The sequence below is a fragment of the Myotis myotis genome, unplaced genomic scaffold (assembly GCF_014108235.1).
Source record: "Myotis myotis isolate mMyoMyo1 unplaced genomic scaffold, mMyoMyo1.p scaffold_m19_p_1, whole genome shotgun sequence".
Lineage (NCBI taxonomy): Eukaryota > Metazoa > Chordata > Mammalia > Chiroptera > Vespertilionidae > Myotis > Myotis myotis.
The window spans coordinates 14381377-14407595 of record NW_023416313.1 but is presented as its reverse complement, the minus strand read 5'-3'; the positions used below and the strand labels follow the sequence as shown (position 1 = coordinate 14407595).

At 49.3% G+C, this 26219-nt stretch overlaps 2 protein-coding genes across 7 annotated transcripts in view; one reads left to right on the top strand and one right to left on the bottom strand.

Annotated features, from left to right (window-relative positions):
• CCDC149 (coiled-coil domain containing 149) overlaps positions 1–17239 on the top strand; it is a 100511-nt gene extending 83272 nt beyond the window's left edge. For 3 of the 6 annotated variants that reach the window (XM_036330248.1, XM_036330256.1, XM_036330214.1), the window contains 2 exons: positions 3593–3709; positions 12486–13059. In XM_036330248.1, the coding sequence (XP_036186141.1) occupies positions 3593–3709; positions 12486–12880 (512 nt within the window). In that variant the 3' untranslated portion in view covers positions 12881–13059. Of the gene's footprint in view, positions 1–3592; positions 3710–6030; positions 6491–12485; positions 13060–16773 lie in introns of those variants that run through there. The other 3 variants (XM_036330233.1, XM_036330223.1, XM_036330237.1) reach the window with 3 other exon arrangements.
• Positions 17240–20425: 3186 nt separating this feature from the next.
• SOD3 (superoxide dismutase 3) lies at positions 20426–25953 on the bottom strand. Its single transcript, XM_036330201.1, has 3 exons — positions 25873–25953; positions 25437–25582; positions 20426–21735 (listed from the first exon to the last, which is right to left on the bottom strand). The coding sequence occupies exons 1-3, from the start codon at positions 25936–25938 to the stop codon at positions 21000–21002; spliced, it is 948 nt and encodes a 315-aa protein (XP_036186094.1). The 5' UTR covers positions 25939–25953; the 3' UTR covers positions 20426–20999.
• Positions 25954–26219: the final 266 nt, after the last annotated feature.

The window sequence follows — 26219 nt, the reverse complement described above, 5'->3', positions numbered from 1 at the left end:
CCCTTTCCTGAGCTAGTCTGATCCCTTCACTTGAGGTAAGGATGGTTTCTTAAGGAAGCCCAGGAAGTTAGATGATACCTGAGGCCACAGTGGCTGGTGTTAAAACCCAGGTGTTCAGCTCATCATTTCATGTGCCACCTGTCCTAGGAACTACAATTTGGAGAGGAGACCATAGGGAAGATCAGATGAGGAATGGTTCACAAAGCAAGCTGGATTGGAGAAGGGAAAGTCAGAGGCCAGAACAGTCTCTTCTGAGACACTAAAGGCCAGCAGTGAAGGAGCCAACCACTGGTGGTACAAGGCAGAATTACTGCAGGGCATGGAGCATGCTGTGATGTTACTTTGAATCTCTCCTTCCTCCTTCCCCACTCTCTCAGTCAACAGTATGTGGCTCTTGATGTTCTTTGATAGAGTTAGGGCAAACTTGTGATCTTGCCTTGAAGTAGACAAGTCTGACAAATGTCACAGCCTGTGGAGAAATTATCTGGATAGAAAAGCATATTCCACACTGTTTACCCCATCTCTGAGAGGTGGAAAAGGTATGGGGCTATTGTGAGGAAGCCAGAGGGTGGGTTGGCCATATTGACCACAACTCTCAGGAAGGAATGACTGCCCGCCCTCCCCACCGCCTCCCTGTCAGCCTCATTCTCCCAGCCCTGTGCTGGCCTCTGCATGGAGAATGGTGCTTGGGGAGCTCAGAAAGGAGATGCCCTGTGTGTGTTCATACTCTAGAAAGAGACACGATAAGCCAGAACAAATATGGCAAGAATGGAGCCTGGCTCTTGGAGCTTTTCATTTTAATTCTCTCTTCTCCACGTTAAGCATCAGCCTAAAGAGGAAAATGTGTATTTTGAAAGTTCTTGGTCAATTTTAGAGGAGGTGAAGGATGTTTTTGTTAGAAGGAATCAGGGGGGCTTCCAGAAGCCCAAACACCAGTTCAATGGAACCTTCTACAGCAGTTGTGGTTTGACTCTAGTTTGTGAGTCCCTTGCCCACTCCTCATCCTCCAGTCCTACAAACCAAAGGGAAACTGTGCAACAGCAGGCCATCAGATTAGAGCTCAATGTAGTCAATATAGATGGAATCTGGACTGAGTTAGAAACAATATAACCGGGATTCTCCTAAGAAAGATCTTTGAATCCTTCAAATATTTTGCAAGAATGACCAAACCTGGGCATTTAGCCTTAAGATTAGGAAATGATCTCCCCAGGCAGGCATCTGGGGAGGTAGGTCTCTTCTCCTCAGTCACCATCTTGGTTGAACATGAATGACTGGTGGCTTCTGTTTCTCTTCTCTACATGCTTGTTACTCGGGTTCCTGGAGAGGTTTACTGTTGCTAGTGCCAGCATTTTGGAGGGGCCAGGCGGAATGGATGATGCCCTGTGGTTTGAGAGGGCCACAAGACATTCCACCCTAGACATTTCCTCGTGACAGGAAGGGCTGAGGATCTCAGCCAGCTCCCAATTCGGCCCATAATTTTGATTCTTTGGCCACCAAGGCAGTGGGGACTTGGAAGGCTGGTTGGGACACAGAGAGGCAGAGTGTTTCTTTTACTGAGTCCTCTTAAAGCTGGGGAGCTGCCAGCCTGCCCACTGGAAAAAGATGGGTCAGGAATTGCAGTTTTTCCCCTGACTTGAGAACAGTAACTGTGGCCTTGGTGGTGAGAAAAGTCCATCCTGAGGCATCTGCTGTGGGTTCATAGTAACCATTAAGCCCTCAAGGTATTTCCAGATGGTATCTTTGCAGCTCAAAGGGAGACCTAATTATGTTGACTTCATTCTGAGAGTCACTTAACAATACCCCAATGGTTCTCTTTGGGAAATCTCTCCAGACTGTGGCCCTGAAGATTTCTGGATTTTTTCCATATGCGAAGAATAGCTGTGCCACTGGAGAACTTCAGGGTCAGCTCCTATCAGACTTCTATTCTTCTAGCATGACCCTCAGATACCAGAGAAACCAGAGTGCTATGGCTCTAATAACATAGGCCGTCCGCCTGAGGTAGCAGCAAGCACCCTGCTCCCAGAACATCAGGGTTCCCAAGCATGCGCCTGCCATTTTTTCACACGTTTATCAGATACTTGTTAAGCACCTAACATATGTAAACTCTTTACTACAGTCTTGGAAATCAAGTTAATAAGACCGGGCCCATGGGAAGATAGTGTTATAAACAAACTAGGGGCCCAGTGCATGAAATTCGTGCATGGGTAGGCTCCTGAGTGGCTGCTGGCCGCCAGCTGGGGCCTCCCTTCGTTCCGTGCCACCCCCTGGTGGTCAGCACACATCATAGTAAGTGATCGAACTCCAGGTTGGTCGAACTCCTGAGGGGACACTCGACACTCTGCATATTAGACTTTTATATATACAGATGAGGACTCCAAGGTAGAGTCTAGGTTCACCAAAGGAGTGGAAGTCTTCACTCAAGTCCCACTCTGTGCTCCATTGAACCTCAAACTGACCAAGATAGTAGGACTTTAGAGCTCTGACCTGAGCCCCAGAGACAGCTAATGACGGCTTTAGAAAGGGTCTTGTGCAAAGTTAGACAGCTAAGGTTGGAGCATAGGCTGGGACATGGCCCCTGGGGTTTGGAGTTTGGCACAGTGGTTCCCACCAAGAGGGTCCCCAGGCTTCCAGGAGCGAAGTTTGGGATCCAGTCCTGCCTATTGGGCTGTCTTCACTGCCGTGGCAGCATTGCTTTCTGTCCACACCTTTTGTGTCTGTGTTCAAGGTGATCATGTTTCAAAGCCATACTTTCCTGCTCCTCGCTCCGTAACTGGCCTTGAGAATGGAGTTGTAATGGTTTCCCTTTCCTCCTTCTCTTTGCCTCAGACTTTCTCTATCCACTTAGGGAGTTCATGCAAATCGAGTAAAGGTTGTGGCTGGTCTGGGACTGTATGTTCTAAGTGAAAGTTTAGCTATGATAATTTGAGGAACCTGATACTACCTGACTTATGACAGAGTTATTATTCAATCTTAATGACCAAATCAAATTAAATCAGACAGACTGTCTATGACAGTGCTATGCAAGTGCCTCCTCAAGTAATAATTTGAATAGGTGGCATTTACTGAGCGCTGACTAAATGCCTAAGTGCTTGACATGAATTAATTCATCAAAACCACCTAGTGAGGTGGGTGCTATTATTTGTCCTTATTTAACAGATGAGGGTTCTATGGCTCAGAGAGATTAAGTGACTTGCCTGAGTCACCCAGCTAGCAGGTGATGGAGTCCAGAACACAAACACTGTAGGGCGGTTCCAAAGCCTGCTCTCCTAAGCACCGTGATGCTGTTGTTATTGTTATTATTGTTATTATCCCACCCTGATCAGTGCCACTCAGTTTTCAGCTAACATACAGGTGTTTGTGGTCAGCCATGCCCTGAGCAGATTCTCAGGACTCATAGACAGCTATTCCCTGTCCTCGCATGAGAGAAAGCACCTGCTGGCCATTGCCCTTCCCCACTTTTACCTACGACTGAAGAAGGTGCCTTATTCACCAGCCAGTCCATTATGTGTGTGGGGGGGGCGGGGGGGGGAGGTGAAAGAAGCAGCAACTCCATTGAGGACTAATATGTCCACTTTCCCCTTCTCCACAACAGGGGGCAAGGACACTATAATGCTCAGTGACCCCACTCTCCCCACCACACAGAGGTCCAGGTCCCCACTGCTGAAGTTCGCCGAGCAGCCCACTGAGGACAAAGCGAACCCCAAGGACGGTAAGCACACTTCAACTTCTCGGTCCTTGCTTGGCCTGTGCCTGGGACAGAAGAGGGCTCAGTGGACATCAGTCCTGTCCATCTCTGTGGCACTGCTGGGTCATTCCTTGTGTTTCTTTCTTACTCCTTTCTTGTTGCTCCCATGGGTTCTTCTTGTTTGGCGTTTCCAGCCAAAAAACGCAGGTCCCTGCGCTCTCTGGATGGTGGCACAGAGGTTAAGAGTGAGAGCTCAGTTTGTTGAATGGCTTGGGTTTCTATTCCAGCCGCACATCGTATTGGCTGTGAGAACTTGGGCTAGTAACTTCAGCCTCTGTCTTCCTACCTATAAGTGATGGTGCCAACCTCAGGGAAATCTTGGCACATTGCCTGGCACATGGTACGTGGTCTGGGAATCAGTTGCATGGAGAAAGAGTTGTATCCACTCCCAGGCGCACCTTCTGGAGGCAGGGTGTTCTGAAGGGGACCATTAAGGGTGCCAGAGGAGCCAGCAGCTGTGAGGGCAGATCTCTTCCCATGTGACAGCCTTATTTCTCCAGCTCAACTATCCTTCACGTCTTTTTAAGTTTGGCTTGTCTTCTTCCTCCATTCCCAGTGTGGTTGCCAGCTTCCAGAATAGCCCCGCATGACCCCCTTCCGCTGGAATTTTTGACCTACTGTGGTCCTCTCCTGCATTGTATCAGGGTTGATCTGTGTAACTCACAGAATACAGCAGAAGTGATGGTATGTGACTCCCCAGGCTAGGTAATAAAAAACATTTAGCATCTGCCTTGCTCTCTCTGTCGTGGATCATTCACTCTTGAGGAAGCTGGCTGCCATGTCAGGAAGGTACTCAAGCAGCCCTCCATGCTATTCACGTGGTGTGGAGCTGAGCCCTCCAGCATCAGCCATGTGAGGAGCCACCTTGGAGGCAGCTTCTCCAGCCCCAGTCAAGCCTTCAGATGACAACAGCCCTGGCCAACATTTGGCATTCAACCTCATGAAAGACCATTAGCCAGAACCACCCAGATAAACTGCTCCCAGGCTCCTGAGTCTTAAGCTGCTAAGTTTTGAAGTAATTTGTTACAAAGCAGTACTTGACTAATACACCTTGCGTGCAGTGTCAAGATTCTTTCATGAACATCTACATTTCTTCTCCAAGTTCTCTTGCTCAGAATGATGCCTTCAGCCATCACCTCTCTGAAAATACTCTCAAAATTGCCCCCTGCCCGGGGCCAACTACAGAGTTACGGCCCCACATTTCCCAAAGCTCAATCTTTCCCACCGAAATATTCCCCGGACTCCTCAAGTATGATATCCCCAACTCTTCCTGCTTCCTCCCTTTGTTGTCTCCCTCTCAGCAGCTCTCCAGACTTGAAACTTTAGAATCATCATTGACCACTGTCAGCTTTCCTTCCCCATCCACTCCTGGTCTTTAGCCAAACCCTTTCTTCAGAGTTCCTCGTACCTCCATTCCTACCACCTCTGCCTTGGTGCAGGCCCACTTTACCTCCGCTACAGGGCTTCCATCCTAGGGTTCCTGCCTCCCAGACTCTCCTGACTTCATCCCATCTTCATCCTGCTGCTTTAACATGAAGCCTCTGGAGCACTGATTTCCATCCCGCTCATACCCTACTCAGAACTCTCAAGTGGCTCACAGCTATCTTCCACTTAAAGTCACAGCTCTGCGACCTGGCCTGGCCTGCCTTTCTAATCTTACTTAGGTTTCTCTGATATGAAAACTGTACTTCCATCAAACTGTACTAACCAGCTGAACCAGTCAGCTATTTTTGTATAACAAACCACCCTGAAAGCAGCAACTGTGTATTACTTATTACAAGTCTTTGGGTCAGATGGGCTCCACAAGCTCACTCACACATCTGGACAGCTGTGTTTTGAAGCCTGTGCTAATCACTCATCATAGTGCTGGGATGTTAAAAATAGAAGCTAGGACAGGTCTGGGATTTCAAGAGAGGTCCCCATGCACATGCAGGGAGAATGCCTGGAGAGAGCCCCTGACCTAGGTGGGTCACACAATTGGCCAGAAGGCAAGGTTGGGTCTTTCCCAGCCCAGCAGCACGTGGCTGTTTGCAAGGCTGGTCTGAAACACAGCGTGGCCCACTGTGCAGTCCGGAACATGTCTTAGCTGGTGGTCATCCCCTACCAGCATCTGAGATCCACATGGAGAGCAATGCCCTCTGTCTGCTCTGGGCTGCTGAACCCCCGGGGGGTGGGAGGGGCGGGCTGCTACACTGAAAGGGAGCCTGAGCCTGGCTTGATTTTCACCAGGAAGGCATATGTAATGGCCTGATTCACAATGATCGCTTCCCGGGTTCCATCATTAGCTCTCATTGTTCCAGCCCGTCCTGCACCAGCACGGGTGGAACAAGGAAGCATTTATGTCGCGGCTGTCATCCTGGGATGGCTTCCTCATCACTGCGGCATCTCTGATTAATTCCAACTGAAAGCAGCTCACGCTCTGAGGACAAAGCCCATCAGAGACCGGTTAACAAAAGAAGATGAATGTCCCCATTGGGCCAATGACGGGGGTGTGGAACACATTTTTAGGGACCTAGCAATCTTTCCTTCAAAGAGCTACTGTTTCTTCATTTTTTTAGAGAAAATATATTTCTCTTTCCACACTATTTGTGTCATAATGTATTTGTATCCGTTGATTGCCTCGTCATTATTAATATGTGTATTGTTACTAATAAGTATTAATGATCCTAATTCTGTTGGCTAAAACAGCACAGAATAATTACTATTATTTACAATAATATTTTCCTACTCTGGACCAGTTCAGAAATCTCTCTTGTATGAAAATGGCAATGCTATGCCTTTGTTCTCACAGGGAAGATGGAATTCCCACAACTTCAGCATTAACGTTCCAGAATCACAGAATGAAAGGAAGATTTTGTTCCCACGGCAAGTAGCCAAGGTCCTCGTTTTGGCTCAACAGTTGTGACATTTTCAGTAAATTTTCTTTGTCAATGGCTTGAGTATATTTTTTACGTACCTGTTGGATAAACAAAGGGGAGGAGTGTTTTGGTAAATCTGTTGCAGACCCATAAGCCACTCCTGGAGCCTGGCCCCTGTATATTTAAGGTCCTGAGGCTCTGAAAAGCTAGCCTTTCTCAGAAAACAATCCCTACTAGAACCAAACATTAGAATTTCTGCCTCGTTCATTCCCTTCTGCAGCTGCCTTTCGACCTCTGATGATGACTGCAGGGTTGCTCCCCTCCCCACACCCAAAAAGCAAAGTTTGAAAGTTCTCCCTGCTCATCTCAGAGGCTTGCTGTTTTCAAAAAGATTCATACAGTTGATTATGAGCAGACTGTCATCTAAGGAAATGGCACAAGCCAAAGTGCCAGCGACCAAAAGTCCCCTGTGTTAATTCAGACCCCCCTCACTTAGATGTAAATTAAGGCTGAGAAGATTAACCTGATCCATGGTATAAACACTACAAATGGTGTAGGGGTTAGGTTGTCACTGGTAAGGTTAATTAATTTTTCAGGGCCACCAGAATATATTGTTAAGTGTCCTGGAAGAAGTAACATCATAAGAGTAATTTCCAGAAGGAGTTTATTCACCTCAGGCTGGTAGAAAGTGTCGCTGCAGAAAAGACCATCCATTACTCCTCTAGGATAAGGCTTCTCGCTCTGTTCTGGAAACTCGCTCATTTTGACTCAGTGTTTCCCATGTCCCCTGCACAACCACTATAAAATTTTTATTTGTTAGTGTGAAAATTATGTAATTGCTTCCCTGGGCTACCTCAAAATGTTTATGTGAGTTAGAAATCTTTCTCTTTTTACCCCCTGAAAATGCCATTTTAAGAACTCTTAGGGTAGCAACCTGAATACAATTGGGAACAAACACAATAAATTCAAGCATTGCTTTATTAATTAGTGCATGGTGTTTAAATATGCTAATATATTCACTGATTCATGTGTTAATGTATATGTTCAAACATTTAATAAGCTATTTATTGAACCCTTACTACAGAACATTGGCAAAGTTAAAAAATTAACCAGGTACTGGTAAGATTTGATACCTCAGGTGGTTTTTATAAGCTAACTATATATGGATAATCATTCAAGGGTAACAAGAAGTACTATGTTCTCTTGGGGTCCAGACACAGACTTGTGGGGATTAGGACTGTGGGGAGATGACTTCTGACCACATTTAATCAGATGGGCTTCGTGGAGGAGGTGGCCATCTGGATACGTAGAGTAGTGATGGTCATGGAGGAACTGACCCTCTAAGCCAGTGATGGCAAACCTTTTGAGCTCGGCGTGTCAGCATTTTGAAAAACCCTAACTTAACTCTGGTGCTGTGTCACATATAGAAATTTTTTGATATTTGCAACCATAGTAAAACAAAGATTTATATTTTTGATATTTTTTATATATTTAAATGCCATTTAACAAAGAAAAATCAACCAAAATGAGTTCGCGTGTCACCTCTGACATGCGTGTCATAGGTTCGCCATCACTGCTCTAAGCAGAGGTGCAGCGGGTGGGGCTGGGATGCTGTGAAGGTTCCATGTGGCTGGAGCCTAGGGCTATAAGGAGAAGAGTTGGAAAGTCAGGTAGAAAGGTCAATGGATGTTGGGTCACTGAAGGCTTGAATCTCAGGCTAAGAGCAGGCTAGAGGTTTGACAGCTGGGAAAGGCATGGTCAGGTTTGTGTTTTAAGCTCACAGTGTTTCTCAAACTGCAATGTGCACCCAGATTGCTTGGGATCCTGTTAAACTGCAGATTCTGAACCAGTAGGTCTGGGGTGGGGCCTGGGAGCCTGCATTTGAACAAGCTTCCTGCTGATGCATCACAGCTGGGCCAGGGACCCCACTTTGAGTAGCAAAGCTTTAGGAAAGGCCCCTCTCCCAACAGGTTGGATTAGAGCAGGAGACTAGAAGCAAAGGAACCCAGTAGGAACTAACCTAATTATCCTGGCTGAACAGATTGGGCTTTTTTAAAATCAAGGTTTGCTTTGTCACTCATGTATACATTACTAGAGGCCTGGTGCATGAATTCGTGCATGGGTGGGGTCCCTTGGCCTGGCTGGTGATTGAGGCCCATCAGGGGGGCCGGCTGGATCAGAGCCTATGGGGAGGCCCCACCGGCAGGGGGAGGGACCACGGGAGGTTGGCTGGTGCGGGGAAGAGGGTAGCGTGGGGGCGGGGGGGAAGGTTGGCTGTGGGAGGGCACTGACCATCAAGGGGCAGCTCCTACATTGAGCGTCTGCCCCCTGGTGGGCAGTGCGTATCATAGTGACCGGTCATTCCGGTCGCTTAGGCTTTTATATATATAGATGAATTTCATTGTAAGTACAAGTAATGGTCTCATTTTCAGGTACAGTACTTACTGAGATCAATGGGTTCTCAGGAGAGTAGTAGTTGTCCATGACTAAGTACACACTTTAGGAAGTGCAATGTGGATTTGGTTGAACTTCTGTCCCTGGGACTTTTTCTCTGGATATCAAAAAGGCTAAACAGAAAGAAAACGGCTTCTTTTGAAGGTGAGAAGCAAACGTGTATCAGAAGGACTAGAGCAGCATGGGGTGTGAAGACAGCTGTCACAACCTCCCTGGCTGAGTCAAGACCCACAATTATCTTCCCCAGTGATGCCAGCCTGTCGACTGTCACAGCCACCACTCTGTCCACAGTCATCTCTTCCTTTACTGTGCCCCACCCCTCTTCACCTTAGTGGCTTCATTTCAGTCTTGTGGTCCATTTGATCTCACCAACATTTCATTACTTCTAAAGTTTCTCAGAGTTTTTTTTCCAAAGGTTCAGCCATTTTTAAGTTTCTTAAAACTGTAAACACTATTTTAAGTAACTAAATGCTCAAAAACACATCCAGCTTTTAAATTAAATAAATAAAAGCCCAAGCCCTAACCGGTTTGGCTCAGTGGATAGAGCGTCAGCCTGTGGACAGAAGGGTCCCAGGTTCGATTCCAGTCAAAAGCATGTACCTTGGTTGCGGGCACATCCCAGTAGTGGGTGTGCAGGAGGCAGCTGATCAATGTTTCTCTCTCATCGATGTTTCTAACTCTCTATCCCTCTCCCTTCCTCTCTGTAAAAAATCAATAAAATATATTAAAAATAAATTAATAAAAAATAAATAAATAGAAGCTCAAAACACATCCTATTCTTTATTTTACTTCTCAATAATGGTTGACATTTAATATTTTTATATTAGTTTTATATGTATAGCATAGTGGCTAGGTCATGTAATTTACAAAGTAATCCCCTCAATATTTTAAGTACCTACCTGGCACCATACATAGTTACTAGAATAATGGTGTATCACATGAATTGATTTGCAGATATTGAACCAACCTTGCATGTCAGGAATAAATCCCATTTGATTATGGTATCTGATCTTTTTAATTTATTGCTGAATTCAGTTTGCTAATATTTTATTGAGAATTTTAGCATCTATGTCCATCAGGGATATTGGCCTATAATTTTCTTTCTTTGTAGTGTCTTCATCTGGTTTTGGAATCAAGATAATACTGGCCTCATAAAAATGAGCTTGGGAGTCTTCTCTCCTCTTGAATTTTTGGAATAATTTGAGAAGGATAGGTGTTTGTTCTTCTGTGAATGTTTGATAAAATTCATCTGTGAAAGCTTCTGTCCAGGACTTTTGTTTGTTGGGAGTTTTTTTATTACTGCTTTGATTTTGTTGGTTGTAATTAGTCTGTTCAGATTTTGTTTCTTTTTTATTCAGTCTTGGATTATTGTATATTTCTAGGAATTTATCCATTTCTTTCAGATTGTCCAATTTGTTGGCATATAATTGTTAGTAGTATTTTCTTATAAGCTTTTGTATTTCTGTAGTATCAGTTGTCACTTCTCTTCCATTTCTGATTTTAGTTATTTGGGTCCTCTCACTTTTTTTCTTGATGAGTCTGGTTAAAGATTTATCAGTCTTGTTTATCTTTTCAAGGAATCATCTCTTGGTTTCATTGATCTTTGTTATTGTTATTGTTTCTTTTACTCTATTTCAACTGTTTCTATTCTTAAGAACTACCTTTATGTATTATATTAAAATATAAATGAATCACACATATAATAATACTAGAGGCCTGGTGCACAAAAATTTGTATAATTCTTAAAAAGTCACCATATACCTATTATCTGCCAATACAGACACAAACTAGAACATACAGTATGATTTCAGTATTTGAAGTTCAAAGACCAGGCAAAACTCATCCTTGGCATCTGAAGTATGATAATGCTTGCCATTGGCAGGAGAAAAGTGACTAGGAAAGAAACATTGATGTGAGAGAGACACATCAATTGGTTGCCTCCCACACACATCCTGACCCAGGGGACCAGGAATCAAACCTACAACCCAGATACGTGCCTTTGACTGGAATTGAACCTGCCGCCCTCAGTCCAAGGGCCGATGCTCTATCCACTGAGCCAAACCGACTAGAGTTTTTTGGGGGTTTTTTTGGTTTTTTTTTAACATTCTCGAATGCTTAGAATGTTCCAAACACTGTGAACAAGTCAGGTGAAATCCCTGCATATATTCTAGAATAAGGTAAACGTGTGAAATGCTGAGCACCAAGCCTAGCACAAAAAAGCACCTGATAAGCGTGAGCTGATATAATTCCCTTTAGAGGGGAGTGGGGGCGGGGGGGACCAGATGGTGCAGGCAGACTGAAATGGACAGAAGGACACTATAGGCGAGGGAACCGTGGGAAATGAGGCTGCAGGGCGGAGCAGGGGCAGACAAGGTAGGACCCTGGGAAGAACCTATGTGAAAGGAACCGAAATGTCTCCTAAAAGCCCCAAGACACCAGCAGACGGTTTTAACAGGAAAATGCGTGGTCAGACAGGTCTACTTCCTTCTGACTCTTCCACAGTTCACCCTCGGTTCTGCAGAGTTCCAGCCTGAAGCACACCTGCATATATTTCAGGCCTGGGGGCAGTGGGATTCTGCTCTGGTTCCATTGAGGGGACCAGGAAGTACTCCCAGGCCCCTTGCCCCTGGAGGCACCCGCCCAGCAGCGAGCCTCTTCCATACATTTCATCACTGCCTGTCCCCAGGGCTCGCTCCCAGGGTGCTTCCCAATCATGCAGCGCCACCTTTGCTTGTTAGGTGGGGAAGGGACCTCAGAGAGTCCTGCCCTCATTTTGTATCTGGGAGAAGAGACCAGACAGGTCCTCCGGTCACAAAGCCAGTGAGTAGGAAAATGGGAGCCTGACGCCTGCTCTCGGGGCCCACCTCTCTCCTGCCTCCAGTGGCAGCTGGAGAATTTCTATTGTATGGGGAACAGTTTAGCTAGGGACAGAGGGAGCTTGGAGCTGCTTTTGCATATAGTCGTCTTATTTGAAATTGAGGAAACTTCCGCATCTACATCAAGGACTGCAGGGCTGATGGAGAATGGGGAAGGTGGGGGGCGTGAAATCCCTCCCAAACCACTTCTGTGTCCCACCCCGAGGCAGACAGAATCCCTTTTCACTTCTAAAGAGCACAAAACCTCTGTCCTCAGTTAAATATTGAAGGGGCATGAGGAGCCAAGGCTAGAGAGTGAAGTGGGAGGTAGGGAGGGCCTGGACAGGATGGATTACGCAATGGCCCTGGTGCTCCCTCTCCCTCCCTCAATGGCACGGTCATCACCAAAGGGCCTGCTGCTTTCTCTTTGAGCTTGTGCTTCAGCGAGGGGGTAGGGGGCCAGGAGCACTGTGTGTCTCAGAGGCCCCGTGCCAGTGGGCGGAGGTGGGGAGAGGTGGGGAGTGAGGGCTGCCTTCCAGCCAGAGGTTTGACGCTGTCCTCGGTCTGTTCCAGGGGAGGTTCAGACGCAAGACCGAGATGAAAGCTGTGCGGCCGCCGAGGTGCTGACAGCGCCGGAGGATGCCGGGAGGCGGGCTGTCAACTCCCCGGCAGATGAGAGCCAGGGGCACCGACGCAAGCACTTTCATCCTTCATTACCCTCGTTACCTTCGGTGGAGGAAGAAGTAAACAGGCCTGGAAGGGAGACCATGAAACTGACAGGGGAGCAGGCAGCTGCAGAACCGGCGGGGGTCAGGGGGGAGAGGCCCGTGGAGGGACTGAGGGACGAGGCCGGGCCGCCCAGGTCTTGCCAGGACCCCTCCGCATGCAGCCGGGCAGCAGCCGAAGCTTCGCCCGCCCGGGAAGATGGGCAGGAGGGCGGAGGCCCAAGGAGCACCGTGAAAACATGAAGGGGAGAGGGACGTGGCATGAGGACACCCAGGCGGCACCGAGGACAGGAACGGGTTCGCCGTCCGCACAGCTCTGCGAAGCCGCTTTCCCCTCACACCTCCAGACGCGGCTCCTGTCGCAGACTGAGGCTGTCCTGATGATGCCCGCACAGTGTGATTCATTAAATGCGGGTCCCCACGCTTCTCAGTGTCATCTCTCTCTGCCGGGGATGCGCCGCTGTGAACCGGGCCGGAGTCGTGGCCGCCATATGGCTGGTGCTCGGCATCCGCCTTTCTGACAGCGTTTGTTTCATTGGAGAGATGTTTTTTATTAGCATTTCATGATGTCCATCAAAATGATGGGAGGGCTTCAACCCGGTGGGGTTTTTAATCAGATCTCCGTCGTTGTCACGGTGAGGCGGCTGGAGCGGAAGGTGTAATTGAGCGTAATGGGTCCGGAGGGCCCACCGCTACCCCGCATCCCGGCAGGCAGAGCCCCGCAGGACCTCCCGTCAGGGGTGTTCTTGGCATCCTGCCCACCGGCAGGTGGAAGGGGCTTAAGCAGGCTCAGAAGGTGGGGCTTCGGGTCTGGAATCCACAGCCCCTGCGGAGACCTGTTTGCTGGCTGCTGGAGCCCCGTGTTCCAGCCGGTAATTCTGCAGGATTAATCGACTGGACTGATGGTGGGGTGAGATGGGAGGAGCGGCACTCCAGGGTTGTTTTTATTTTTTGTTTCTGAGATGAGATGCGGACCGGAACCTGGAAATGCTGCCTCTCTCATCCAACCTGTGTATGGCCATGTGGGATTGGGGCAAGCTATAGCTGCTTCGGGCCCATTCAGTTTCCTGCCCCACCCGGAACCTCGAACCCATCACTCCTCCAACAGAATGTGAAGGCTGCCTCCTCCCTGCCCCCAGGGACAGGGATTTTACAAACAAGACAGGGAGCTCGTGACCCTAGAGGGGGAAGAGAGAGGAAAACAACCCGGTTCCAGTCTGGTGAGGGGGCTGTGGAACCAAGTACTTGCTCCACATGTGAGGACAGGGATGTGGTCAACCCCACCAGGTTCCTTCCTTGAGGATAAAATGAGCTGTTCTCAGCAGCATCTGGCCCTGCAGAAAACTGAAGGCTCATCCAACGATAGGACTTACTTTGAGCTGAACTCAGTTTCTTTTCCCAGGAAGACCTGATACCAGATCCCAAAGCTCAAAACACTGAGAACCAGAGTCACTGCTTCAGACAAAGAGAGGCTCCCGGGGTGGGAAAGGTTGAAAATTCACCCTAAAAACCGGATGATCACAATCCTGGGGTGAAACCTGCACGCATGTCCGTGGCCAGCCCACCCTGCCACTTCCCCGCCACATTTCATCTCCTGGCGCCACTCTGTAGCAGGGTAGGAGCCCGTGGGAATTCGTGCTGTCTCATTCCAAAAGGGCAACGTGCAGACAAGAAGGCCCAGTCCTTTGTCATGTGCATGATGGGGAAGCCTCCAGCAGCTTTCTATCCACTCACGGGAGGTCTCCCCTGCTGGTGGGATGGGGGCATGCACTGTGGCTCCTGGTGAGCTGGACACACCATCTGCCCCCGTCTGCCAGGCTAGAGTGCCCCTTTCCCCCCCTCTGTCCTCCAGCCTCTTTCCCCTCCCCAGGCCCACCCCTCTGCTTCTTCTCCGGGGAGGCCATTTCCACAGCTGCAGAGCCCGCACAGCCCAGCAGCCACAGACATCATTTTCCTGCTGCACTCGGCCTTAATCGCCTGCAAATGTTCAGCCCTGCTGCATAGGACGCCAGAGTCACCAAAGGAGAAAACAGGCAGATTTCATACCATCCCAATCAAAGGGACAGTGTCTCCTCCCGCAGAAGCTCTGGTTGTGACACACAGTTGGCCAGGTGCACATCTTTAGGGCCCGTTGATGACTTTCCAGAAAGCAAAGCTTATAGTGAACTCCCAACACAGTCCATCATGGGCAGGAAACTGCCATGAGCCCCAGGGAGTCTGGGGCTCAGGGCAGAGAGGTCATAGAGAGTGATCACCTAAACCCCCTGCAGGCAATCAGCCTAGGAAGGCATTGTGTTATGAGATGGCATTAGAGCCAATGACTTGATCCTGTTGTCGTGGCCCATACACACCTGTGACAATGTCCCACCCCTGCTATCCCAACCCAACATGGTTCTTGTGTTCCATAGCATTAAAGAGAGTTTCAGCCATTACTGATGGTTGCCTTTTATCTTTTTAGGAGTCACTATGAAAGGTTGCAGCCTTCTCTCCCCTATTCCACCAGATAACCCTGCATCAGTCAGGGTCTCCTCAACTGTAATTCACACTTTTTGTTTAAGACACTTAGCAATAGAAAAATGAATTATACTGCATAACAAGAACTTTAGAAATAGGGCCTTCCAGGTCTGGTTCAAGGATCTGGGTTCCCATCATCCTGCTCTGGCTGCCTCAGTGTCAGCTACTCCCTCACGCTCACAAGAAGGCTGCAACAGCTCCAGCCATCACCTCCTCTCCCAGCTTTGTTCAAAGGCAAAAGGAAGTTTTCCCTTTGTGTGTGTGTGTGTGTGTGTGTGTGTGTGTGTGTGTGTGTGTAAGAGCAAAACACTCAGTTCTTGTAGTATTTCATTGGTGAGAATTGTCACACGCCTATGTCTAAACCAATCCCTGGCAAGGGAGATGAAAGTATGTCCTGGGTTTAGGTTCACAAATTGGGGAGGGGCCCTTTCCCTGAACATGTAGACCCTACAAGGGTAAACACCAAAACAAAATCAGGCCTTGAGAAGCATAGGCAAGTTGAGAATAGATTTGAGTAGGAGGCCATCCACAGCATTGTCACTGAACCCCAGGTCTGGTTTTTTAAATTTGTTTCTTCTTATAAAGCCAGAATATTATGTTACTGATGAGGGTGGCCTTGGGGGGAGGGTGGTGGTGGTTGTGTGTGTTTTGTTAGTTAAGAAGAATGCCATCTCCTCTCCCCTCTCTCCTGGCTTCTCTATCATCCATCCTATTTCGAAGCTGGAACGCTCCCACCTTTGTTTACCTCCTCAAGTGTGTCTGTCCTGCCATTATTTTTCCAGCCTGGTTGCCAGCAGAATGCAGAGCTGTCCGGGTAAATGAAACAGAGCTGACAGGTCTCTTAATGAAAGCGTGTTCGCACGGCCTGCATTTCTGGCGATCTCTCTGTACCCGGGAGCCTTTAGGTGAGGACTTTTACATATGAGTGTTTGTCGTTCTTTTAATTAAGGCCCACGGAAATGGATTGGTTTTTGCAAACCAGGCATTTCTCATCCCTAACGCCTCTCCCTTTCCAAGCCTCTCTGTCCTTCCTCCTCCCCCTTTCGCCTTGGCTGGCACAGCTATTCCCAAAGCCTCTCCACGGGGAGGCTGCTCATGGCCCTCAGCTCAACCCCTGCTGGAACCTCCACCCAGTTGACAACCTTAAATAAGCCAAATTCGTTTTCCCGACATTGTTTTTCTGTGCCCTCTCTCCCAAGCACACACCACCATCACGTTGGGGAGTTCTCAAAAAGGGTTCTGGTATCTGTCATTCACGTGTTGGGGTGCATTTTCGGATGTGTTCTTCCTACTGGAGCATGGAGGCTAGGTACCCCGATTCCCCATGGGAGTTTCAAAGACCGGCTACTTCCCTGTCTCTTTAAAATTACAGCATGACTTGGCTCCTCTTGTTTTTTCGCTCCTCCAAAAAAAATGGCCCTTCCTCCTGGCTTGACCATTTTCCAGCAGCCCTGGGGCTGGCTTGGTACCCTACTTCTCTTTGAAAGAGTCTCTCTTTGAGCATCTTCTCCCTCTGCTTTTATTCGGGAAGCCTCCTTAATAATATGGAGGGTACCTTAGGATGTCAAAAAGGCAGAGGAGTCCCCTTAACTCACTCGGCTAATATATTCCCTTTTTTCCAGATGTCTTTCTGAACAAAGAAAAATGTGAAGATCAGAGAGATGCAATAGAGAGCTCAGTAGTGAATCTAAATAGAAAGGAGAAGCAGGAAGAATAAGAAGGACCCGTCTCTGGATATTATGATTGCTCACAAAAACAAGGCAAACCACAATGATACAGCATGAAGGCAATTTAAAATGATAGATATTGATGCTCTGCCTTACATTCTATATCACCTCTTTACTAAATGAGAATGTTTTGGAATGCACAGTGAATGTTTGTATACCACTGACTAGTTTGACTTTCTGAAACCTAAGTGAGCCCAGGAATATACATTTTGGGGGATCTTAGCCAAGGCCAGTGGTAGCCTATTAAATTTAAAACAATTGGCTTTTTTAAAAAAGGCAAAAAAGCTGCTATTTTGTAGTTTAATTTTAGAAAAAGAAGTAACTTTTATTCATTTACAGGCTTTGCTGTATTGGATTCTATGATCATCATGTGTCATGACTGTATCATTTTTGTTACCTGAAATAAATATGTGGTAATTTTCCTTATATAGATGTTTAATTATCTTTATTATTTGGGTCATTTTTCTCTCTCCACCCTCACTGCAGGCCAAACGTAGGCTGAGCGTTTCTTCATATTGTAGCAACTTATCAGTTACAATCTATCACCTAAAATTATTAGCTCATATGCTCATCATGAAAATTAAGGAGAATGTAAAGATTTTATGTATTCAGTCTAAAATGCCAGATCTAAAATCAGTTCATTTATTTCCTGCAATCTTTCAAGTTGATCCAAGTACTCACTGATTTGCTCTATTTTCTCACATTTTCAGTATTTCTGTATATATATGTATATATATATATATGCACTGAAAAGCCCAGCTCAGAAAAATTCACTGCAATTCTGAGAAAAAGCTTATCCTAAACATCTAAAGATAGCATTTCTAATTATTGTCTACATTGTGTTTAAACTGTGCAAACTTGAGCATTCTTCTCACTTTACCAGCTGTGTCTAGGTAGAGTCATGACATCAAATGCTTCTAATTTTACAAAAAGAAATCAAAACAAGTGTGTGTGTTGAAGTCTCGGTGACAAATTCGAACCCTGTGAGTCAAACAGGCAAGCTGATTAGCAAGCTGGCTGGGAAGTCAACACAGCAAATGTAAAGAGATTAACAAAATAGGCCCATAAGGGGAGAGGCTAAAAATAGCCTCCAGGGGCCAAGTGGGGGCCAAAGGACAGGTTTGGTGGCAGGTTCTGGGCCAAAAGCAAATGCCTGCCTTTCTGGCCCACCATCTGTCCCTCATCTCCGATCCCCGCCCCCCAAGAGCTGGGATCCCAGAGTTTCTCTTCTAACAAACCTAAGAGGTGGCACCCTTTCCTTTACTTGAATCTTTCCCGTGGTGTGGCACTCAGTACCTCACAAGGTAGTCCAATCCATGAGGAGTAGCTATTATTCTGACCGTAGCCAGGGTTACTAATTAGACATTTAATAGATCCTGAGGTCTTCACGGAATGCTCTACAGCAGTGGTTCTCAACCTGTGGGTCGCCAATCTGTGGGTCGCGACCCCTTTGGGGGTCGAACGACCCTTTCAAAGGGGTCGCCTAAGACCATCGAAAAACACATATATAATTACATATTGTTTTTGTGATTAATCACTATGCTTTAATTATGTTCAATTTGTAACAATGAAAATACATCCTGCATATCAGATATTTACATTAGGATTCATAACAGTAGCAAAATTACAGTTATGAAGTAGCAACAGAAATAATTTTATGGTTGGGGGTCACCACAACATGAGGAACTGTATTAAAGGGTCGTGGCATTAGGAAGGTTGAGAACCACTGCTCTACAGCTTTCCTGAATAATACTTGATTTAATCCTCACAACAATCCAACAGGATAGTTTTATTTTACAGATGAGGAAAGCCCGGCCCAAAGAGGTGCAGTGACTTGCTCAGGTCACACAGCGTGTGAGTATGGCAGAGTCGGGGTTCCAAACAGGCTTTTCTAGTTGAGCCCGAGCCATCAACCATCACACTCCATGCGTTCCTTCGCCCTGGCAGGGGACTGTAATTTGCCCTTGTATCAGTTCCTCTCTGTTTCTTGGCTCTGGAGCCCCATGGAATAGTGTATCAATTCCATTCCCATTAATGGACAGAACAGAAAGGAGTAGGTCTGCTGGGGTCTCTCCTCTGTCTGAGGGGCTGAGGGTAGTGAAGCGAGAAACTAAGAACAGAAGGTGCTATGGTCTGAATGTGTCCCCCCCGCCAAAATAAATATGTTGAAATGCTAACCCTCAAAGATGATGGTAGTAGGAGGTGGAGCCTTTGGGAGATCCCAAAATTATGAGAGAGATTAGTGCCTAAAGGGTTCCAGAGAGATCCCTTGCACCTTCCACCATGTGAGGATGCAGCAAAAAAGCACTTGCTGTGAACCCCAAAAAGTCTCTAACCTGGTCATGCTGGTGCCATGATCTTGGACCTCCAGCCTCCAGGAGTGTGAAAATAAATTCCTGTTGTTTCTAAGTTACACGGGTGTGTGTGTGTGTGTGTGTGTGTGTGTGTGTGTGTGTGATAGCAGCCCCAACAGAGGAAGACAGAAGGTAAGTGGTGAAAAGCACCAGTCTCCTTCTGAAAAATAAACCCAAACCTCCTGGGTGATCCTGAATTAACCTATAATCTGGCAGCAGAGTCAAAGATGACGTGTCTGGCATTTTATCCCTCTGTAATTGCTGCCTGGTCAACTTTTAATTGTGGGGATAGGTGAGCCCATCTCTTTGAGATCAGGATATTTAAAGACGCGGTTTGCTCATCCCCTGTCAGTGCTGACCTGTAGAGTTCAAGTTCAGGTTTCAAACCAGTGAGAACCAGTTGGGGGAGCAGAGTCACCAGACAAGAATAGCCTTTCTCCCCAATCGTCCCTTGGGTTCAAAGGAAGAACTTTCAATGACAAGTTAGTCCTGGTAAGAGGTAAAAATAACCACTGGGGATGGGTTTCTGGCTAAGGTTCAGTTTGACTCACTATTTTAAGAGTCGGGGAGACATAGAAGCTTCCTCCAACTAACCAGGGTGCAAACACCACGGCTGGGACGTGGGTCTACACCAGGAGGTTGGAAAGTTATTATGAGAACTTTTGTTCAGTAAATGAAGGTGGATACGCAAGACTGATCTAGTCTGTGTGTAGATTGTGATTTTCAAAAAGAGGCTGAAACGCCAAGTTTCGAATTAAAACCAGCCGCCTTCGGGCTCCGTTGCTTCCAAGTGCCTTTGTGTGGAGAAGAGCATCGTCCTGGTTGTGCAGAGGCCGGCAATGCTGTCTGCCAGCACAACCCCCTGTAACTTGCCCAGTGACGCCGCTTCACTGGCCCGACCTCAGCCGCCTGGGAAATGGACCTCATGCCGCACGGATTTCAACTCCCGTGTCGGAAACACTGGCAGCCTATTGCAAACAGATTTCCTTCTCTCCGGTTGGGTTCCACCGCTCCGGGATGAAGCCCAGAAAATGGCATTTTCCTCTCTCACTTCCCACAACAAGCCTTGCAGGTGGAATTGGGACGAGGGGAACAAGGAGAAGTCCTACAGGGGTTTTGGAAATATCTTTGCTACTTTCAAATAGTCACTGAGCCCGGGAGAGAAGCCTCAAACAAAGTAACCGAAGCCCTGATGCAGTGCTGAGCTGCTGCGTTTTTAATGTGCAACGTGAAGATTGCCAGACCCCCCAAAGGGTATCTCTCCGCAGGGTGGCGAGAAATAGCCCAAAGCTCCTTCCGGCAGGCAGCACGGCTGGCAGGGCCACGCATTGGCGGTGGGTGGGGAGGTGGGGACTCTAGGCAACCCCAGGACAGGCCTCAGAGAGCCTGGCAGAATCTAGGAGGTGGAGGAGTTGGGGGGGAGGCGTGTCCTGAGGGCATAGAGGTATCTCAGGGCTCGTGGGGTGAGGGCAGGAGTGACAGGGTAGAAAAGGACCTCAGGAGTCTAGGAGGCCCTCGGGGTAGATGGAGTATATGGTAGATGGAGGGGGCGTACCTCTGGGGGTTCTTAGAGCTCAGGGTGAGGGTGTTCCGAAGGGGGGGCTACCCTCTGGATGGACGGGGGGTGTCTCAGCATGCCTGGCTGGAATCTCAGGGTAGAGAGTGTCTCTGGAAAAAGGGGAGGGTCTTGGGGCACAGGGAGGGGATCTCGGGGGGCTGCGAGGGGTGTCAGGGCACCGGCACAGAGGGGCGGGCGGACAGGCGCGCTCAGGCCGCCTTGCTCTCCTGCCGCCGCTTCTTGCGCTCCTTGCGCTGCTGGTGCTCCTGCGCCAGGCGCTCCCAGTGCTCGGGCCCGCTCAGCCCCACCACGCAGCAGGCCAGCCGGCGCCCCGCGTTGCCGTTCTGCACGCTGGCCGCGTTGCCGCCGAGCCCCAGGTCGTCCTCGCCCTCGTGCACCACCACGGCGCGGCCCACGATGGAGTGCGGGCCGCTGAGCGAGGCGGCCAGGCCGGGCCGGTACCTCCAGAGGCTGCCGCCGCGCACGGCGAAGTTGCCGAAGTCGCCCGGGTGCTGCGGGTGCGGCACGCCCAGCGGGTTGTAGTGCGGCCCGGTGGCCTCGCAGCCCGGCATCAGGTCCCCGAAGTGGTGCACGTGGATGGCGCGGCAGGAGGTGTTGGGCTCCATGGGGAAGCCCTTCAGATCGAAGTAGGCATCGAGCCGGCCCCCGGGCGCCAGCTGCCGGAACAGCACCAGGCCGGTCACCTGGGGCTCCGCGGCGTCCAGACTGGCTGACGGCTGCACATGGCAGGCCGCGTAGAGCGTGGTGGCCTCCCGCCGCCGCCGAGCCATCTCCTCCCCTGTCTCGGTCACTGTGGCGCGCAGGTCTCGGTTCGGCTCCTCTGGGCCCCCGAAGCTGGCATCGGAGCCCACCGAGGCGCCCGAAGCGCAGGCCACCAGGAACCAGCAGGCACACAGCAGCGCCAGCATGGCTGGACTCCGGCACCTGCGGGCACCCCGGGGGTGGGGGTGAAGTGAGGCTTAGTCAGTAGAGACAGGGAATCTCAGGGACCACAAGTCCTTGGGTCCAACCCATCCCCACCAAGACACGTCCTTGTCCAGTCGTTCTTTCAGCCCTTATTTCTCCAGGTCCAGAAACTGTGCTTATAAACACGAATGGCAGGAAAATCTCAAGAAACTAACTCATAGGAATCTTTCTGAGCCACGAATCTGATCATGGTTCTCCCAAGCCCTAGCTTCCTGGGTGGGGAGTCTCGGAGCAGGTGGGAGAGGACCTCGGGGCCATGAGAGGGAAGCTCGCCTCCCGGTCTGCATCTCCCCGCCCTGCCACTCTAAGCATCCCCCTTGCAGGCCTTCCTAAGACTTGCTGCCCCTGCCTCTGGGCCTTGGCCATGTGGTGCCCTCTCTCTGAAGTGCCCTGTCCCCCTTCTCAACCAGGTTGGTAGATGTGAAGACAGAAACTCTGTTTTACTCATCAGTGCCCCGAGCGCCTGGGCCTGTACTGGCAGTGGGAAACCTTTAATAGGTGATTGTTGAATGAGGAGTTCACTGAGGGACAGACATGTCACCCAATCATTCCAGCTTCATCCTGTGATTAAAGATGGAGCCGGGTGCTAGGGATGGATGGAGGAAGCAGTAACCATGTCCCTGAGAAACTCCAGGAAGGCTTTCCGGAGGAGGTGGTTTTTGAGCTGGGTTCTACAAGACAAGTAGGAGTTTTTCACCAAGCCAGGTTGAAAGCTCATTTCAGGCAGAAGGCACAGCATGGCATGTTCACACGCTGTGAAAGGACACTGTTTGAGGGGGGGGGGGCGGACAGGAGGGGGAATCAGTGTGGCTGGAACATGACCGGTGCCACCGGGAAGAAGTCGAAGCTCCAGGGTGAACTTTGAGCCAGGGATTGAGGGGGTGGATTTGCTGTGCTGATCGTGGATATTAGCTGGGAGGCTTGTGTGGATGGAAGTTTTTGAGCAGAAAAGTGGGTGGTGAGATAGCCTTTAGCTCATTAAGTCTGGCAGGAGGAAGGATGTGGGGTGGTCTTCAGGGGGGAAGAAATGGGAATAGCCTAGGGAGAGATGGAGACACAGAGAAGGAGAAACAGATAGTCAGAGGGCGATGCGTTAGGAAGCTGTTGCAGCAGCAATGAAGGCTTTTTCCAAGGTGGAGGCAGCAGAGGTAGAGGGGGCATGGGTTGCGGAGACACCGTGGGGAACCCTGTGGGGAAGGAGGGGGAGAAGGTGAGGATGACTGAGTTCCCAGGGGAGACTGGGTGGCTGGAGAGTGGTCAAAGGCCATGAGGAGAGAGGGGAAGATGCCGGGGAGTGCCCAGGTGGGATGTTCAACAGAGGCCTGGAAATGCAACTGTGGCTCGAGGGAGCAGCAGCGCCGCGGGAAGGGCTCTCAGGATTGGCTGCCCTTGAGATTCTGGCTCTTAAACACCAGAGGCCTGAGCTCCACCCTAAGAAAATCTGATCCCATGGGTCGGGATTGTCTTTTTAAAAAAAAACAAAAAAAAAAACCAAAAAAAACTCCATCAAAGATTCTGGGACCCAGCCAGGGGCTTTTAGAGTCAGACACAGATTCAAATCCCAATCCAAACCACTGTGACATCATCAGGAAGGCCTGACTCTGTCTTGGCTACTTGAAAATAAGCCCAGTAATACCAGCCAGTCCCGGTTAAGTATTAAACAAGATACTATATTCCAGGCTCCTTTCACATGTTTAAGTCTGCCCTCAGGGGTCACTGCTGCTCCCAAAACTGGTTTGAGGGTCAGCTGCACTTCCAAAGGCCTTCTCCAACCCCAAAGCAAGCGTCGTTGTAAAAGCCAACGCCAGGGTTGAGTATTGATTCTTTCAACAATCATTACAGAAAGGTGGTCTGGTAGGGTGATGAAGAGAATGGATTCTGAGCCCTGGCCAGGTGGTTCAGTTGGTTGCAGCATCGACCCAGGCACCAAAGGTTTTGATTCCCAGTCAGGGCACATGCCTAGCTTTCAGATTTGATCCCCGGTCAGGGCGAGTACGGGAAGGAACCAATCGATGTTACTCTCTCACATCGCTGTTTCTCCCCCCACCCCCCACCCCTACCCCCCTTCCTCTCTCTCTCAAATCAGTTTTTTAAAACAACCCAAAAAGTGTCCTTGGGTGAGGAGTAAAAAATAATAATAATGGATTCTGAAGCTCCCTGCCTAGGCCTGAAACTGACTCTGCCCTGCGGCTTGCTAAGGGTTCGCTGTTACTGTTATTTTGTTGCAGAGCAGCGGAATGGCTGGACTTCAATCTCTAACCAGGCCCCACCTCCTCTCTGAGCCTCAGTTTTCTTAATCCGCAATTAGGGATAATTACACTTCCCTTTGGGCTTTGCTATGACGCTCAGAAGAGACCATTAGAATTGCTAACATACATTGAACACACGTGCCAGGCACTGTTAAAAGCAGTTGACACGTGTCAATTCATGTGAGCCTCATAAGAACTCTGTGGGGTGGGTGGTATTGCGGTCCCCATTTTGAAGCATGGGGAAGCTGAGGCACAGAGAGGCGAGTGTGTTGTCCAAGGTTACACATTCAGTAACAGTGGAGGACAAGACTGGAAAGCGTGTGGTCTGCTCTGAGCCCCTGGCTTAGACCCCACACTGCACAGCTCTCATCGAAGACACTGAGCTCAGAGTGGGGACCTAGAAAGTTCTCCGTGAATGGAGAACTTTCTAGGACCCCAGCTCTTTTCTCAGGGGTCAGAGACAAACCACGGATAGAGATTTCAGGCCCAACAGATGAGAGCTGATACCGAAGCCGGGGGCAGAGGATCCCAGGAAAGGCTCCAAGAAGGACTGGCAGGTGAGGAGGAAAGCCCAGAAAGTGACATCAAGAGAACCACCTCTGACGTGGCCTGGTGTGACATAGCCCGGGAAGTGACTGCAGCCTTGGGACCCTCCCTGCCAGGCCTCAGCCTCAACTCTCCACCACCTGGGACTGACCCCTCCCTCTGAGGCAGTCCTACCCGCTAGGAGGACTCTGCCAACCAGCAAGTTCTTCCTTAAAAGCATAGAGCACAAACAGACTGTTCTCTCCCCCGAAAACACTTGGCTAATAATTAACAGGTTATGGAGATGTTTTCCTCTTAACAAAAAGAAAATTTGTCCTGAACCCCAGACAAGCCCTGACTCCTGGTTTCTTAGGCCTTCCTCTTCTGTCCCTGAGGCCAGCTCCCACCAGGCTCAGCCTTCTGACACAGTCCCCCCCTTCATTTGAACTGTGGGTAGCCAACTGGTTTTTCAGGACTTGGTCTGGGGGACAAGATAATGCCGTGCCTCACTCCTAGAAGAAGCCTGTCTGGGAGCCTGAGCCGCCTCCCCCAAGCAGGTGGCTTTTTCTCAGTCGCTCCTGCCACCCGAGCCATGCAACACCCACAGAGGGCAGCCTTGCTCCCTCCAGACTGATCTTTTCTAGCACTGGCGTCCTCTCGGTCCGGCCGTGGCAGGTCCAAAGGAGAACAGCTCTTTCCCCCGCTTGCCTTCCTCACCCCTCGCCCCAGCTCCCCGTTCATCCCCTCGGAGCAGCCAGCCTGTCACTGTTTCTGTCGAAGATGATCAAATACTTTCCCAAGAGGTGGCCTGATGCCTCACCCCGGTTTAAACTCCTAATAGTCGCACTCCGAGAAGAACGAAATGAACCTCAACTTGGCACCTACCTTTCCAGCCCTTCCAAGAGCATTTCCCTGCCAGAGGAGTGGAGAGCAGCACCCCGCAGATGGTCTGGTCCCTGGAATGCGGGCTGACTCCCGAGGCTGGGCTGTTTGTGGGTGTGCCGGAAAGCCAGCCCGTGGGAGTGGTCACCCTGAGGAAAGAAGGTCATTGGGTGGTTGGGGAGGGAAAGCAGGCCAAGCTTGCCCTAGTGGAATTGCCTCACCTCCTTCTCCTCTGTTCCTTCCTCCCCTAACTCCTCCCCGGCCCTAGGTTTCCCCAGCCAAGTATTCCTTGTCAATGACCTCGGCGGTTTGTACAGACGTAGCCACTGACCTTCAGCACAGCAACAGCAGGGGAATGAAAATGAGACCAAAAATAGCCTGTTTGGAAAGGTGTACAATGGTTTCTTTAATGAGAGGCCCTTTGCTCTCTCCCAATTACCTTAGCTATTGACTCATTTTTGCTGGAGGCTCCCACGATGGAAATGGGCACCTGACAGATATGCATGATGTTTCTCAGAGTCAGGCCACCCCACCTGAGAGCTGAGACTCAGGTGTGGCCGCACAGGTGGCAGAGTCCCAGCTGTGTCCCGTCCTAGCGATGGGCTCCTGGACCAGCGAGCTCCCTTTCTTCATCTGCGTCTGTGAAATGGGGACATCATGCTAACCAGTACCATCGCCATCAGTGCTGCTGTCGCTTTATTAGAGACGTTATGGAGTATGGCGTCTGCGTGAACCTTGAGCCCATCCCCTCCCCAGCGGCCTTTCTTCCTTTGCTGCTGTGATCTT